Source organism: Cryptotermes secundus, unplaced genomic scaffold (assembly GCF_002891405.2).
Source record: "Cryptotermes secundus unplaced genomic scaffold, Csec_1.0 scaffold407, whole genome shotgun sequence".
NCBI lineage: Eukaryota > Metazoa > Arthropoda > Insecta > Blattodea > Kalotermitidae > Cryptotermes > Cryptotermes secundus.
Window position 1 is genome coordinate 5,523,332 of NW_019741981.1, and position 16,509 is coordinate 5,539,840.

At 38.9% G+C, this 16,509-nt stretch overlaps 1 protein-coding gene across 2 annotated transcripts in view; it reads right to left on the reverse strand.

The window, feature by feature from the left end:
- Positions 1-295: 295 nt before the first annotated feature.
- The window catches only part of LOC111872910 (splicing factor U2af 38 kDa subunit), a 32,349-nt gene continuing 16,135 nt past the window's right edge, over positions 296-16,509 (reverse strand). For both annotated transcript variants that reach the window (XM_023867187.2, XM_023867188.2), the window contains 5 exons: positions 15,977-16,059; positions 7,539-7,610; positions 7,330-7,463; positions 4,139-4,237; positions 296-615 (listed from right to left, as the gene is read on the reverse strand). In XM_023867187.2, the coding sequence (XP_023722955.1) occupies positions 435-615; positions 4,139-4,237; positions 7,330-7,463; positions 7,539-7,610; positions 15,977-16,059 (569 nt within the window). In that variant the 3' untranslated portion in view covers positions 296-434. The remainder of the gene's footprint in view (positions 616-4,138; positions 4,238-7,329; positions 7,464-7,538; positions 7,611-15,976; positions 16,060-16,509) is intronic.

The following is a 16,509-nucleotide window of genomic DNA, read 5'->3' on the forward strand; positions in this document are numbered from 1 at the left end:
CCTGTTTCACTGGTGCATCCAAATATGAAGCTAAAATGTTAGTCTCCATACCACAAGGTTTCAGTCTCAAAGTCTGAAAACAGTCAAGTGATGTGCATGGAACAAGCAAGATTTGCTGACACAGTAACAGCAGTCTGACCATAAGCAAAGATCATCAGTGGGATGATCAAAAATTTGAATCGTGTAAAGCTTGATGTGGAAAGGTAATGAAAGGATGAGGAAGCAACACAAAGTTGTGGGAGTACAGCCAATAGAAACTTGTACTCTCTGAGGATATAGTTACTTGAATACATAATTTGTGACTGAACTACTTTTATTTTCCATACTAAACCCCTCTGGAGAAAGGCATGTTGACAAAATATGAAACAGTGTTACAAGACACAACACATCATTAACATGGATGCAACTGAAGGCCATTTCGGCTATAATCAAGGTTAGTATCTGCCAGAGCGTCCTTCCCTCTCCTTATCAGAACGGCCCCTTTCACCACCTTTACCCTTACGCCGATCCCTGTCACGATCGCGACCTCCTCGAGAGCGAGATCGTGATCTTGAGCGACGGTATCCAGCAATCTTCTCACCATCACGATCACGGCTACGACTTCGGGAGCGAGACCTAAAATGGAAATACAGACACCATGCAAACATCCTGTTTCATTAACTAACTCTGTGATGCAAAGTCTTCTAAAAGAGTTTGAGAGTTATACGATCAAGAAATTTCCTGCTGTCATCATGGAACTCGTGATTCATCACCATCTGAGCCAACTAGATCCAGTAAACATCATCACACTTTACACCTAAATTTTTACATTATCTGCTCTGTAGTTAATGCTTTCCAATCAAAGTAGGCCTTTCTTACACCCTGTAATGGACTTTTACAGCTGCTGCTCCAGTTGTTTGGTTATTCTGACACTCCCTCAGTGGGGCACTTTACCATTCTAAAATACATACACACACACACACACACACACACACACACACTACACGTCACTGCTGAAAATTACATTCAGCACCTCTTACGTGTTTCATGACTGCCCCTTCAAACACCTAGACAAGAGGCAGGGGAGTCACAGGCAGTACTTTCCCTAAAAGTAGCTTCTATCTGCTCTAGAACAGTACTCTTTAGTTATAAAAGTAACTCATTACACAAAAAATTACTTACCGCAGACCCCAAAAGAGTTCTTATGTGATCAGTGACAAAAAACTGAACACCCTATGATAAAATCAGGTCATTATGAGACAAAGAATATATACACTTCCTTCTCAACAGCAGAAATGAGGAGGATGGAAGATAATACATGAGAAACTATGGTCTTTATTAAAATGGGTATAGCAAATTAAACATTCCATTGTCCTTTCACAAAGTTTTCAATCTTGTTGCCGAGTGCTATAGTATACAACTGACTGGTGCTTCCATCTTCCAGAAAAGTTTTGCAGCTAAATGAAATCAGCGAAGCACATGCCAAATGTAATCAATCCGTTTCATATTTGTGCATGCTGAATACATACAATTGAACTGAGGAGATGTGGAAACTGCGTAGCTTAAATGGCTATCTTGTTGCCGAGTGCTATAGTATACAACTGACTGGTGCTTCCATCTTCCAGAAAAGTTTTGCAGCTAAATGAAATCAGCGAAGCACATGCCAAATGTAATCAATCCGTTTCATATTTGTGCATGCTGAATACATACAATTGAACTGAGGAGATGTGGAAACTGCGTAGCTTAAATGGCTATCTTGTTGCCGAGTGCTATAGTATACAACTGACTGGTGCTTCCATCTTCCAGAAAAGTTTTGCAGCTAAATGAAATCAGCGAAGCACATGCCAAATGTAATCAATCCGTTTCATATTTGTGCATGGTGAATACATACAATTGAACTGAGGAGATGTGGAAACTGCGTAGCCTAAATGGCTAGAGGTTCTGTTTTGTGTTGTCACCACATACGTACAGCACAACCTCAATATGATGTGAGAATTTATAAAATTAGAAAAATGTTCATTCTAATGGACACAAATAATATAAAAAAATGACTGAAATATGAAACTACAACTTTGTTCCCTAACTCCCAATTACATACATGTAATATAATATAGCACTAAAGTCTGAATAATAATGTGAGCGTGGCAGCATTTCTTCTCCTTTCGAGTAGTCATCATGGGGATACGAATATAACGAAAAATAATTCAATATCTTCATTGTTGTCAGCATTATTCAAATTGAACAGTTACAGATTTCCTTTAAACTTACCTAACTCTTCTACTTAAAACCAACTGCCAATCAGGTGTCACTGCTTATGACTGACAATCCCACTTACTATTCCCTGCATGCTTGAAGTCCCACCCATATTCCACCCATAATTCGCTGCATGTGCACCCATCAGAGAATATATACACTGACTTGTACTGAACTTGAGTAACAGAAAAACTCATGATACAGTTTAAATCTCATTAATGTTTGGCATATGGGCATTATGCTTTAGGTTCATGACTGGAATATACTCAACTTTCTGATAATAAAGTTCGTAACCTTGCCACTGTGTGCCGTGGCAGCAGTAACACAGAAACCTCAGTACGGTTTGAAGATGTCAGCATATCAGCATTTCACATCTGTGCTGTTGTTGACCTATGGCAATCTCTTTCTGGGTGGCATCAATTATTCTATGTTTTGGTGTGCCGTCACAAGAACGTTGCGAAGAACATTAACTTTCTTGTTAAACTTGGCAAGAGTGGATGCAAAATCATAGAGATGTTAGTGTAAGTTTACAGGGATAATGCTATGAGGAAAACAGCAGGTTACAAGTGGGTAACACATTTTTCTGAGGGGAGGTCACTGACAAAGAGAGATCAGGACTGCCAGCAATGAGCAGAACTGAAGAAAATGTTGCAAAAGTTCATCAAACTGTGCGTGGAAATCGTCAGCTACCAGAAGCATAGCTGAGCAAACAAACATCAGGAAATAAACAGTTAGGAAAATCTTACCTGAGGATCTTGACATGAGGAAGGTGTGTGCAAAAATTGTCAGAAAGGACCTGCTCATACGGCACTGACTGTGAGGGAGTTTTTAGCTAGTAAACAAACAACTTTGCTGGAACACCCACCCTATTCGCCTGATCTAGGCCCCACTGACTCTTTTCTGTTCCCATAGATAAAGGAAATACTGAAAGGAAGGCATTTTGATGACACTGACAACATCAGGAGTAACACGATGGCAGCTCTGAAAACCAATCCACAAAATCAGTTCCAAATTATTTTGAAGGGTGGACTAGGCACACTGGCATTGGTGCATAGATTCCCAAGGGGAGCACTTTGAAGGTGACCACAGTGATATTCAGAAATGAGGTATGCAGCACTTTTACTGTGTAAGCTCACGATCTTTATTGTCAGACCACGTATGTAAGAAATGGTTGTGAAACAGCCATCATACCTATCTGCTTAACTGTCAAACATGTGTTATCATAGTGACATATAAACTGTATACAAATCCATAACTGTTTAATTTTCTAAACTAATAAAATTAACTGTTACTTATGAACAATTAGCAGACTTATCAAGATAAATGTATGGTGAAAAAAGCAATGGTTTTATGTGATGGTTTCCCACATATGTAACAAGAAATCACCAGATACAGTAGAATTTAACCAAGCAACGAAGACCTCATACTCACTATCAGTTTCAGTGCAACTGCTTGGTGGCCTCTAACTGTTTTATTTATTACAACAAAGAATAAAGAAAGAATAACACTTTGCTTGCAGAACTTTCAAACCAAGATTTTCATCGTAGACTTGAAAACAAGTACAGCAGATCAAGTTTATTTTGTGTCTGGAGTTAGTCTGTTTTGACAGCTTTGAGAATAACTATACCAAGTTGAATTACCACAATAATGTAAGACGTGCCCTCATATTCTACAGCTATTACAGGCTTCACCTACAAAATTTGAATGAAATTTTACCAATATAATAGCAGTTACAGTCCTTTCAGCGTAACAATCATGCACTTACAGCCCTGTCGTTTCTGTACTCAGGTTATTTAAATTAATTTAAATCCTCAAGCATGGAGGAAAGAAGTTCTGCCAAAGCTTAAACAGGTCAACATTCCACTACCATGGGTGCAACATGTAGAGGTTTCAACTGTTTACTCACCTTCTTCCTCTTCTACGACGACTGTACAAATATCGCCGCAACTCTCGTGAGATTGGCTTTAAGTGCATGAAGTTGCAGAATCCACTGCGAGTACATTCACTGGAACGTCAGAGAGCGAATTAGCTTCAAGTAAATCTCTCCGGACATTCAAAGTCAAAGTTTCTTAAAGCAGCTTAAATTAGGTCAGTCCAAAGATTCTACATAGCAGTAAATTATACACACTTTACATATATGGAATCCACTTCACTATGAACGTTATCAGCCGAATGATTTATTGGCAAAATTTAACTGGTCTAAGTGCATGGGGAAACCCAGCCCCTCTAATAATAATAATAATAATAATAATAATAATAAAATATTGGCAAAATTCACATGCACCTTGCAGTGCACCAGTTGCCATGAAGTGCAGAGCTGTGAACCAGTCGACAAAGGTAAGAACTTCCCCATTCATTAGTATCATATAAAATGGTTAATTCTACTTGTGTAACATGGAATTGATGTTTCTGTTTCCGCTGTCAGTACGTACAGTATTCTACGTGCTTGGCTTGAGAGGTGTTGTGTGTATGCTTAGTGAATGCTGTAGTGGTATGCAAGGTGTGCTCTGGTGAGCGTAGATCTTCCCTTGTGCACCAGCAGAAAATCTTGAACTAATACACAGTAAAGTCACAGTTTCATTTTCTTGATAACTGCCTGACACGTGGTGTAGGGCAGTTGTGTCCCCTGCGAAAGCCTATGCAAAGATTTTCAAGGTGAAGCCATTAGCAACTCCTTTACACCCTGCACCAGCTGACTAGACAGCTCCAGCTCCTTCATGCTGATCTGGTGCTCAGTCATCTTCAAGTTTTTCATCAATTTCTGAATACAACAGTTCAATGACAATGACCCATCCAAAATTTGTTCCAAAATGCTGTTTGAAACAGCTTGAATGACCCAGTTTGTCAGGATTTGTGAATCAGGATTGAGCATATATTTCCATCACAAGAATAAACACAGATTATCACATATTTCACACCAAAATTTTCCAAATACAGATGAAACATTTCACTAAAGCCCAGCAGACAAACAGAAAATGTAATAAGGTGCTCCATAGGTTTGGTAACATGCCTAAACTGGAGTAGGAAAGGAATATGCATGCTCACACAGTAGCAGAGGAAACAAAAATATACATATGTACGGAAGTCAAAAAGTTCCTGGAATTCCCCTGCAGATGGAGAACGCGCGATAACATAGCGCGCACACTGTTGTGGTGGGGAGCTCAGCATGTCTGCTCACAGGCGCAACAGGTCTGGACAGGTTTCAGTGCACAGTGTTGTTACTCTTCCGTCTGAATTAGGCATGCGTGTTGGTCATTCGGCGCAGTGTCGCAGTTCGAACAGCATGCAAACATCAAGTTCATGTGCAAATTGGGAAAATCTGCTTCAGAGACGCAATTGACCCTCCAGCAAGTTTACAGTGATACTGCACTAAAGAAATCTGCAGTTTACGACTGGTTTTCCTGGTTTAAGAATGGGCAGGAGACGTTAGAGGATGACCAGTGCAGCGGGAGACCTTCAACATCCAGAACCAAGGAAATGATTGGAAAAGTGCAACAACTGAATCAATGTGATCGAAGAATGACCATCACGGAGTTGGAGTAAAGAAGCTGGTATCTCTCATGGATTCTTTCATGTGATTTGAAGATGAGACACATCAGAGCGAAGTTTGTTCCAAGGCAGCTGACCACGGATCAGATGGAATGTCACATGATGGTCGCTGTTGATCTGTTTGACAAAAGTATGCAGGACCCAATGTTTCTCAAAAAGATCGTCACTGGTGTTCGCCTACGACCCGGAGAGTGGCACACAGCGTCGTCTCCCTGGCCAAAAAATCATGCCTCGTCATATCCAAAGACAAAGTGATGCTCATTGCATTCTTTGACATTGACGGTTTGGTGCATCATGAGTTTGTACCGCCTGGACAGACTGTTGTTACTGGCCATTTCTACGTGCAAGTTTTGCAGAGGTTGCACGATGCGGTTCGGGGGAAGTGGTGCGACAAGTGGCATGACAGTGGTTTCTGCATCACGACAACGCACTGAGCCACACACAGCTTGTTGTGCAGCAATTCCTCGCCGAGGAAAACATTCCTGTCATCATTCAACCATCGTACTCTCCAAATCTCGCTCCAAGTGACTTTTGGCTGTTCCCTACTCTGAAAATGGGCCTCAACGGGACAAGTTTCACAACCATGGTGGACATCAAATCGAATGTGATGGCTAAGCTCCAGAAGATTAAAAAAGAAGCCTTCCAACACTGCTTCCAACAATGGCAGGATCAATGGAGCAAGTGTGTGTGAGCGCAAGGGTCCTACTTTGAAGGTGATTAGGTAAGTGTTGCCGTATGTCCCACCATTAGAGTGCTATAACACCATTTTGGGAACGTTTTGACTGCCCCTCGTATAAAAATGAAGTATGAAAGAAGACATATGCAAGGAGAAAAAAATTACAGAAAATAGAGCAGTAAAGAACAAGTGTGCTCACTGAATAGGGTGGGAATATATACATGACATACAACTTGTTTAATATACGCATCAAAGTCATACTCTAACAGGGCACTACACTAAGAAAAGAAAACAGATCTACTTACAATGCAGTCTAAAACCAATGAAAATATTTTCTGAATAGCAATCTTCTGCTCAAACAATAGAAGAACTTGTTTTTGTGTATAATGACCTACAAGAACTACAAAGTATTGCAAGTGGTCTTGGAATTAATGCTGCAGTGAATGTTTGTGCTTATCCAAGCAAGCATTAAGATCAATTCCTGCAACTTTTTCCTATATTTTATTTCAAATATTTATCAAGATACTGGTAGGTTAAAAAAATATTTGTGCTCTTACGTAAAGTTGGTGTTAAAATTGTCGCCTAACGAAAACTGAAATGTCTTTACAATTTTTAGTAAAATTCTACAATATCAGATTCGATAAGATCATCAAGTTATTTTATGACAGAGTGGTTTTAAAAGGCACTCCACATGAATGCAAATGTGCCTAAAGAAGACAGAATGGATAAGAAAATAAGAAAGCAAAGAAAGAACCTTTAGCGGATCTCTCGGAAGTATTACATCACTGACATAAATGCTGTGTACTCACAGGAAGAAAACGTTTCAAAGTAGTACTAAAAAAAGAAGTTTGATTCATAAGCATGGAACTAACCCCATCTCATACTGTCGGCAACAAGCTTCACGAAAATCTGTCACTGGACTCAATTCTGCATACACAGGTCTTCCACCAAACCAACGGTTGTTCAGATCAGAAACAGCTTTCTCTGCATCTTCCTCACGTCGGAACTGTGCAGAATAAAAATTACTTATACCATTTACAAATGATGTAACATTACAAAACACACAAATGAACAGACTTACCTTAATATACACATTGCCCACCAAATGGTCTCCCAGATTGTCACACACATTCATCTCCTCGATCTCTCCATACTGAAACAGTAAATATCCGTTTTATGCACATACTTTACTCAGAGACAGTGGTTCCGGAATTATGCAATGGCATGCTGTAGTAGTGCCTCCTTTCACAAAAGGTAAGGTGCCTAACTAAGTACCATATACACCATGAAGATGTCTGGAGATATATCTCTCATACTCCTTAACCTGTTGCTAAATGGGAGTGAGTCATCAACTCCATGCCTCAGACACTTTAACCCCAGCAAAAGGACTCCTGACTTCCGCCAGACAGGAGGATGGGTTGTTCCCAGGGCTAGTTTCAACACGCTGGTCAAAGGCATAATCCCTGCTTCTGCCAGGAATTGAACCCTAGTACAGCCCAGCCAATTATGATGACTGAATTCCCATAGTGCAATCTATATAAAAAAAAAAATAATTTCTCACATGAAACTTGGCCTAAGAGATATTACATCTTTTTTTATAATGATTTTTGCTATTAATTAACATTGTTCTCAGTATTTTTAGGTGTATTCTATGTTTAAAAAAATTTAAATGTTTCAATCATGCAAATGCCTACAACTTTCTTTCTAGGGAAAAAGAGCACTCCTCACAGCCATGGAATATCCAGAATCTCAAGCCATCTGATCCTACTTAAGACAAATTAATCTATTTCTAATTATGAGTTAAAAATATATTTCACCTGTCAGAGGGTACCCTAGCAGACAAGTTTTCAGTCACTATGAATGTAACAATATCAGTTATGAACACTGCTGACTATTACATATTACAGAACTGCATTACATCTGATCAAAAAGTATTGTGGCTGAATTCATATCTCAAATCACACTGCACAATCATTTGGCTGCAATGAATGTGTCCTGACATGTTACTGAAAATCCACATGTTTAGGGCTCATTAAACTGCTTCAGCTGTCACTGGTTAGCATTTAAGTTAACAGTATAAGCCAGATCAACGTGCTCAGGCAAGTTACTGTGATGGATAAGTGGGAAGATAGGTGACAATACAAGCAATCATAAAAGCTATGTTCACCACAAAGAATTAGAAGATTATTAACATAAAAAGCTTTTAATGGTGAAGCAGAATTATCATTCATGAATTAACTGTTTCAATTGGTAGGTGCCATCAACACCAAGAACCATAATCACGTTTGTAGACAACTACGAGTTGTTGCTCTTAAGCAGGGAAGCTCTGAAGTTTACAGACAGAGGAACACAGCCAGTCCATGTCTCACACTAATGGTAACACCATTTAAATGTACCATATGCTATGCCCAATTTCTTCTGTGCCTTTGAAGTTAGCATTGTCATACGATGGGCAGTGAACAGCACAGTGCATTCCTTTAAAGGAGCATTTCACTATTCAACACGCCATAAAAGGAAACATCCTTTTGGAATATGAACTGCTATATTATGTTCAACAGCACTGGAGCTATGAATAGATCAACTCTACTGACAACTACTGCTTATTTATTTGTGATTTATTTCACTACACCGTTAACAGCTAGCATGAAATGACAGGATGAATGTTACTATCTTCTGGAATGTCACATCATGTAGTCTAGGAGATGCTTAGGGACACTTCAGAGGAATGTACTGCCCCCATGTCCATAATCTGTTACAATATTTGTTACAAAGTTTTCATTGGTTTCTGCACTGTCAAGCATGCCATGGGCTGCACACAAAGAGTTTTCTTTCTCCTCTGCCAGCAGTTGCAGAACAGGCTTTGCCGAGACATGCTCCTAATTGCTGGGCTTATTCTTTGATCTTTAAGATGGAGGTAATAAAGTCTTCCAAAAAGTCAGTAAACATCTAATACAATTCATTGCACAACAACCCAAAAGATAGCATTCTTTGCAGACATCACATCATATGAACCCCAAATCCCATAAATGACAGGATGGATAATGAACTGGAAAGGATGTGGAAGGAAGCAGTCACGGCCTAACATGAGGTACTGTCCCATCACTTGGCCAGAGGGACTGAGGACAGTTGGGGTCAAAGCTGAGTTCTGAACTTTGGATCTACCAGATATGAAGCAGGAATGATAAATATTCTGACCACCATTCAAACATTAGCAACAATTAAGCAGTAGTTTAGGTTGGTTAACTGTGGAAGAGACATGACTTTGTTATGGCCACTTTAACAGAACATTTGGAAATGGCATGTGTCTCAATCAAGTCCATTACCTTGCTGCAGACATAAAAGCAGAAAGAAAACTGCTTGTCTGTGGCTTCTGATTTGCCTGACTGAGTAGAAATTGGTGAAAACATAACACATATTACAACATGTGATGAAACAAAGTTATAATACCATAACCTCTGCAGCAGTCATCACAATGTTCTGTGGCTGAAACAAAGCTTGCCAAATGTGTAGTAAAACCAGAGTGATGACAATTATTTAAATTATGAGTGTGCTGCAAAATACCAGACTATTAACCAGAACAGTTACAAGTTCTGAGATGTCTCCATAATGTGAGAATCCAGGAGGCAGCAAATTCATCCCAACACTTCGCTACCTGTCCATTTAACTCAGCTGAGAGACAATTCTTAGCTACACACAGTATTCTGCAAATGAGACAGCCTTCCTACTCACCAAATGTGGTCCTCTGTGACATTTTCTGTTTCCTAGCCTTAAAATCAGATTTAACAGCGTGGAAACAGTTGAGCATAATGTGACAGAGTTGCCAGTAGTGGTTTCAAAGGTTCTTCCGGCACTGGCAGGAAGATTGAAACATATGAGAATAGGTGTCTACTTTAGAAGGGATTAAGATTCAACACTTTTCATAGAGTCAATATTGTACTTTTGAAGGCCATATATATGCACGATAAACACAGAGATAAATATTCGAGACATACTGCTTGGATCTATCCTCCTTATTCCACATTAATCCGTCTCCTGCTCCCGTTAAACATTACTTTCAAGATTCCAAACAAAATTTTTGTCTTTATGGTGGATACATACAGTGTGAGCTATACAACTGCTTACAGCATAATCTTGGAATACATTGTGAGAGAAGTCTGAACTTACCATTATTTTACAATTGTTGAAATGATGTCCTCTCACATTTCACAGCAATTAACAAATGTTGCGACACTTCTTTAGAAATTCACCACCCACGATTTCACATGTTTTCCAATCCAACATTTCACTCAAGAATGTTATGCAACATATCCTTAACCCTTTTGGAAGCCAAGACAGCGCAGTCTGTATAGCAACTGACTATGGGCTGGACAACACAGGGGTCGGAATTCGAGTACTGGTAGGGTCAAGAATTTTCTCTATTTCCATGTCATGCAGACCGGCTCTGATGCCCACCCAACCTCCTATCCAATGGGTACTGGGAGCTCTTTCCCTGGGGGAAAAACGGCAGGGACATGAAGCTGACCACTCACCTCCAACTTGTGCAAAGGTCAAGAAAATGTGGATCTATACATCATCTCCCCCATATTCCTTCATGGTGAAGTGCTTAATTAGTTAAGCAAAGGGGCAACTTTACCTTTACCCTAACCCCTTTGATCTAACTACTGTAATACTACATGAATAAACTACAAATCAGAAAACTACTACTTTTCTCTACACATCTCCTAGCAAGGTTACACCATACTTGAACTCTGCCATTTTGCTCCTAATGCAACACAGTGCTGTCCTAACAAATTGTCACTATAGGCACATACCCACATAAACTGGTACACATTTTTCAGGTTAGGAAGAAATAGAGGTGCCCCTCTTGATTGAACACCATGCTATGAAGCTATATACTTGGAAATGTCTGACAGCGAAGATCCAAGAATCCCATATTTCAACATCACATCAAAATAATTCACGCTTCAGGTTTTTAAACACCAATTGGATAGGAGTCTGGGAGGTATACATAATGGCATATAGGAGTCATTTGTCCCTGCCAGGAAGTATTATAAAGGTTAATTAACACCGTCCAGTGTGACTGATAAAATGTTTTCTCCTTTTTAATCTTTTATCCTTGACAGGTTTCAGTCTTATAGACCATCTTCAGAAGGATATCAATTCAATTAGAAACTGCTATTACAATGTGTATGGTGAATATTAATATATACATACAAAGTTATCATAATACAATGAATACAAAATTTAATATTTTAACAACTACAGTGGCGTGTACTAATACGTTAAAATATTTATCAATTAACTTATCATACTTAACAACATGGTTATATTATACTGGTACATAATTTTTATTAATATCAACAAGAAATAGTTATTTAAATAAATTGATACACCTCACCTGTTATTTATATTCTACAAAATAACTATATTAATTAATTAACTTGCCAATCATTTACATCCTATGAACATACTGCATGTTGAACAAATTGAAATATGTGATTCATGATAATTTTTAAAAATTTACTGGGCCAAATTGGTAGGGGGGGGGGCACTAGGGTACAGAACCTGGGACCTTCACATCATTAGTCTGTAATGTTATCCCTCAGTTACAATTTCTCAGTAACCAGCAAGTCAACTTCTCCAAAGGGAAAACTACACAAATAATTTCACAAACTAAGTCCCACTGAATGAAAGTGTAAGATATGTCTCTATTTTCTGTCTACTTCCCAATCATCTCACTTTCACTGACACCCCAAACCCAAGTCTGATGACATGTCCTTACTTCTCGGTGTTTGAAAAGCATCTGCAAATGTTGTCTGTTCTAAAAGTCTGCTTAATTTCCAATTAAAAGGTTAGACAGCATCCTTCAGGAAGTATTTTGTTTGAATCTCAGCCAGGTTACTCGTTATCCTTAAGCTTCCTGTTGTCTTCCTCAGGTCTTCCACAAACATGATGGGATAGTACCTACAAATGTGTCATACCTGGTTTGAAATCTATGCCTTCTCACCATTCATGATCACCTTCTCACTTCACACAACACTACATAACTCATGCTGATTATGACACTATATAACTCATTCAGATGAATCATCTTGTTGAAAGATTGCTCTTCTTCAGAGTAGAGCAGAGTACGCGATAACTGCAAGAAGTCTGTTGGAAACAGTAGTCGATCTGTTAAAAGTATTAAAGTAACGTTTTAGGAGTTCACAAGAAAATATGTCACCAGCAGAATAATATCAGCAATGAAAAATGAAGAAAACTGAGCAATATTTCTCTCACACTGCTTCCACTAAAATATGAGCTGATAAATAAAAAACACCGAACTATCTCTGCTGCCTGACAACTTTGCAACTTCTACCTTTGACCATACTCTTCTCTTATTTCTACTTGCACTACCATCAGTCACTTTGGTATACCATTTCAATCTGTTGCATTCTCTGGTTCTTTGCCTTTCACTTATAACTTTATAGCCCTTCCAAATACTCTTCTCATACACCTTCATTTTTCATATACAAATAATTACAATCTTTCCATTGCTAATTCCCTGAAACAACCATTTACAAGAAAAAACTTGAGAATAGGGAGCACTAATAAATTTAGTTCACCAAACTATCTTTGTACATCATTACAGTTCAATACTAATATCAGCACTTTCTACTAACAATGGTGAGAGCATATATTTTCCAATGTGTTATGCAATAGTGGATAAAATTAACACACCTATGTATGACTTTATTTAACATTTCCTCAACTGCAGAGGTTATTGGCATCATAGCTGGATGACTGTGAATAAAGAAATGGAAATATAGAAAGAAGCAGTCTTGTCCTTTTAAAGGTACTTTGCCAGTAATCTCTAGAAAAACTCATTAAAAACCTGGAAATGAGCAGATCTCAAAGCCAAGGTTTAAACCTACAATCTCCCAGATATATTGTGGTAATCACTTGACCACATGTGGTAAAGAAATGTGACAAGGGGAAATTTACAAAAGCAAGAGCATTTACGCACAGACATGCCAGCATATACAAATTATGATGGTATTAAACAATAATTAATAAATATATTGTCATGTTTATGAATGAATGTAGACGGGGTCTGGATTGGTAATTGGATTTACGCAACATTTACTAATTGTAACCACAAGTAACTATAGTGCCATCATTAATTCACGCACTAACAGCAACAGCTTATGACAACTTAACTGCAACTGTCCTCCTCAGGGTAGCAAATCAATCAGGCTTCTCCTCTATCTATATTGTGGTACACTCTGTTGGTCCACCCACAGTCATCACTTTTCATAGCAAAGATGTCTCCCTACTCAGCGAAGAGCTCTTCCAACTCTCAGGATCTGGCATCACTCAGGTTTGGTCTGCTGCTGCACCAGGTCCTATAACTGTGGCTGTTCCACATCAGGTGGGGTCACCAACATGACTGGCTCATAAGTGTGCCAGAAGGGTTCCTTTCATGAGCTTCTGGTCACAACAGGTAGCATTCAGGACCCTCATGGGCACCTCCTGGAAGTCTCAGACCAGGGTGCTAGCTATATAGAGTCCTTCAGGCAGATGGTCTTCCAGCCTAACTTCTGCCAGGCCATTTTCCACTTTGAGGGGGCCCTCCAATCAAGCCATCAACACTCCCTTGCACTGTGCAGGTATCACTTCATCACTGGCCACTACCAGGCTGGAGCCCAGTCCCAAAGCTCCATAGCAATACCTCTTCCTCTGCACAGTGGCATCATATGTGGACAGGATGTTCAGCCCCAAGACAAACTCATTTGTGATATTCACAATGAATACCCAAATTTTTAGTGGGGCCCATCCCAGGGTCAGGGTCAAGAGAACTTCCTTCAAGATGGAAAGGGCTTCCCAAGATACCATCTGTGGTATGTAGTGTTGAATTTAAAACTCACCAATATCAAATTTCAAGACAATCTGCTCACCAGTTCTTAAATTATTTCATGCATAAGACAGAATGAGAGACAGAGTGAACTTAATATGGGTTCTGCAGGATTGTGAATGCATCTAAAAGTGTAGAACAATATAAATGGAACATATGAAGCATACAGGACTGTTCATAGCTTTTTAAAATGAAAATTCTAGCATTTGCTGAGACTGAGGAAAATTAAGCCTGTACGCAAAGTCAGTTACTGATTGGTATTTGAATTGGATGCCCCAAGAATGAGTCAGCCATGGAGCTAACAACAATATTATATATAACTGAACTCCATTTAAGGTTTCTCTTGATACCAGTATGTTTGATGACTGAACTGAGAAAATTGTAATGGAGGTCATTTACACTAAGATTATTGACTTGACCCTCAAGACTGAATATCAAAAGAGGGAAAACTTTAAACTGAGGAAAAATAGACTGAGGTTCCACTGTCTAAAATATACTGCACTTTTACGAACTCTAACTTATGTTAAACTTCTCCTTTTTATACATAACATAAGGTAAGAGGTAAGTTATCCTTGGGTTTAATGAATTAACCACTATGCAATGAAGATGTACAGGGGACTGGAGGAACAGCCCCACTATTCTTAACCTCAGCACTAGATGGAAATGAGTATTGCTCCCTGCCCCACATGGAACATGGGCCCCAGTACCCACTGCATAAGAGACTGTGTGGACCCCAGAGCAGGTCTGAACATTATGGAGAAAAGAAAATCTCTTGCCCCTGCTGGGTATCAAACCTTGCCTCCTCCAGCCCACAGCCTAGTCACCATATGGAATGTGCTATACTGGCTCCTTTCAAACATACATACATGCAAAATATAAGGAAGTCCTATGACAATCTGTGGTGTTTTCCAAGTATCAACAATGGCATAAACTGACAAAAATTTGCCACAGGACATCTACAGGAAAACATCCATGTCAGCAATACTAGATATTACACTGCACAGAATCACTAATTACAGTCACACTTGATAAAATATTCAGCATATCAAATACTGTACAACCAAACAAAAGCTGCAGACCTTAATTTATATTTTTAATATATTTTTTACGCACTGTGCTATTCTTCTGAAACCTCATAAATTTTGATCAAAATTTCATATAAAGGGGATGTTATTTTCACCAGAGAGGAATGCAAATAGCTGTGAATCAACTTTTAGTGAAGATCTGCAAAACTGAATTCAATCAGAATCTATCAAATCAAATACAGACAAGAAGAAAGGCAAAGAAATATGGACTCCCCATTATTTAGACTTTAAAGGATTCTGATGATGGTGTATGCTGTACAGAACTATAAGGTTTAGTTTGGACTCTAGCCATCGTCTGGATACAGTCCAAAATAAACCTTAGAGTTCCCCATTATTTGTTCGTTTTATGCACCTGGTACACAAAAACAAATTACAGACTTAATGAGCTAAATGCTTGAAGTTATGTTAGAAGCCATGACTTATACAGGATGTGATTTCAGCCTAAGAGATGAATGCCTCCTAACAGTTATTTCTCCCTGTTGAATGAATAATCTACAAACCAAATTACTAAAAATTAACCAGAGTCCTGATTTTTATTACCTTATCTTCACACTCCACGAAAACATCTTCAAAGAAGTTGTCATAATGCTCCTGCATCTCTTCATCAGACACATTTGCAACCACTGAAATTAGAAAAAAATTAACACACTCCCGACCGCCATCGAAGACTTATGAAGTGTTTTCGGTCTATGATTTTATGCTTGTCGGTCAATAGGTTTCAAATTTAATTCAACCATGATGCAATGTCATAATTCAGACATTTTGCAACAGATGGCATTGTATGGCAATGCTAAAAAAAGTGTTTTCTCTCTAATGGTTCTGAGTACGGTCTTTTGGATCTTCCTGGCTTCTGCACACCCAACAAAGGTTAAGGAATTAATTTCTACAGAGCAAGCACCCATAGAACATACTTCCATTTACTCCCGTAACGGATGCTGAAGATAATAACTAGTAGAAGGGACAAATAACTTACAATGGAATCCAAACCACAACACAGATCTGCAATTTCCAAGTGTTTGAGTCAAAGGAACAGGAAAGGCATCCAAGCAATACTGGAACTGGCCAGTCTTGAA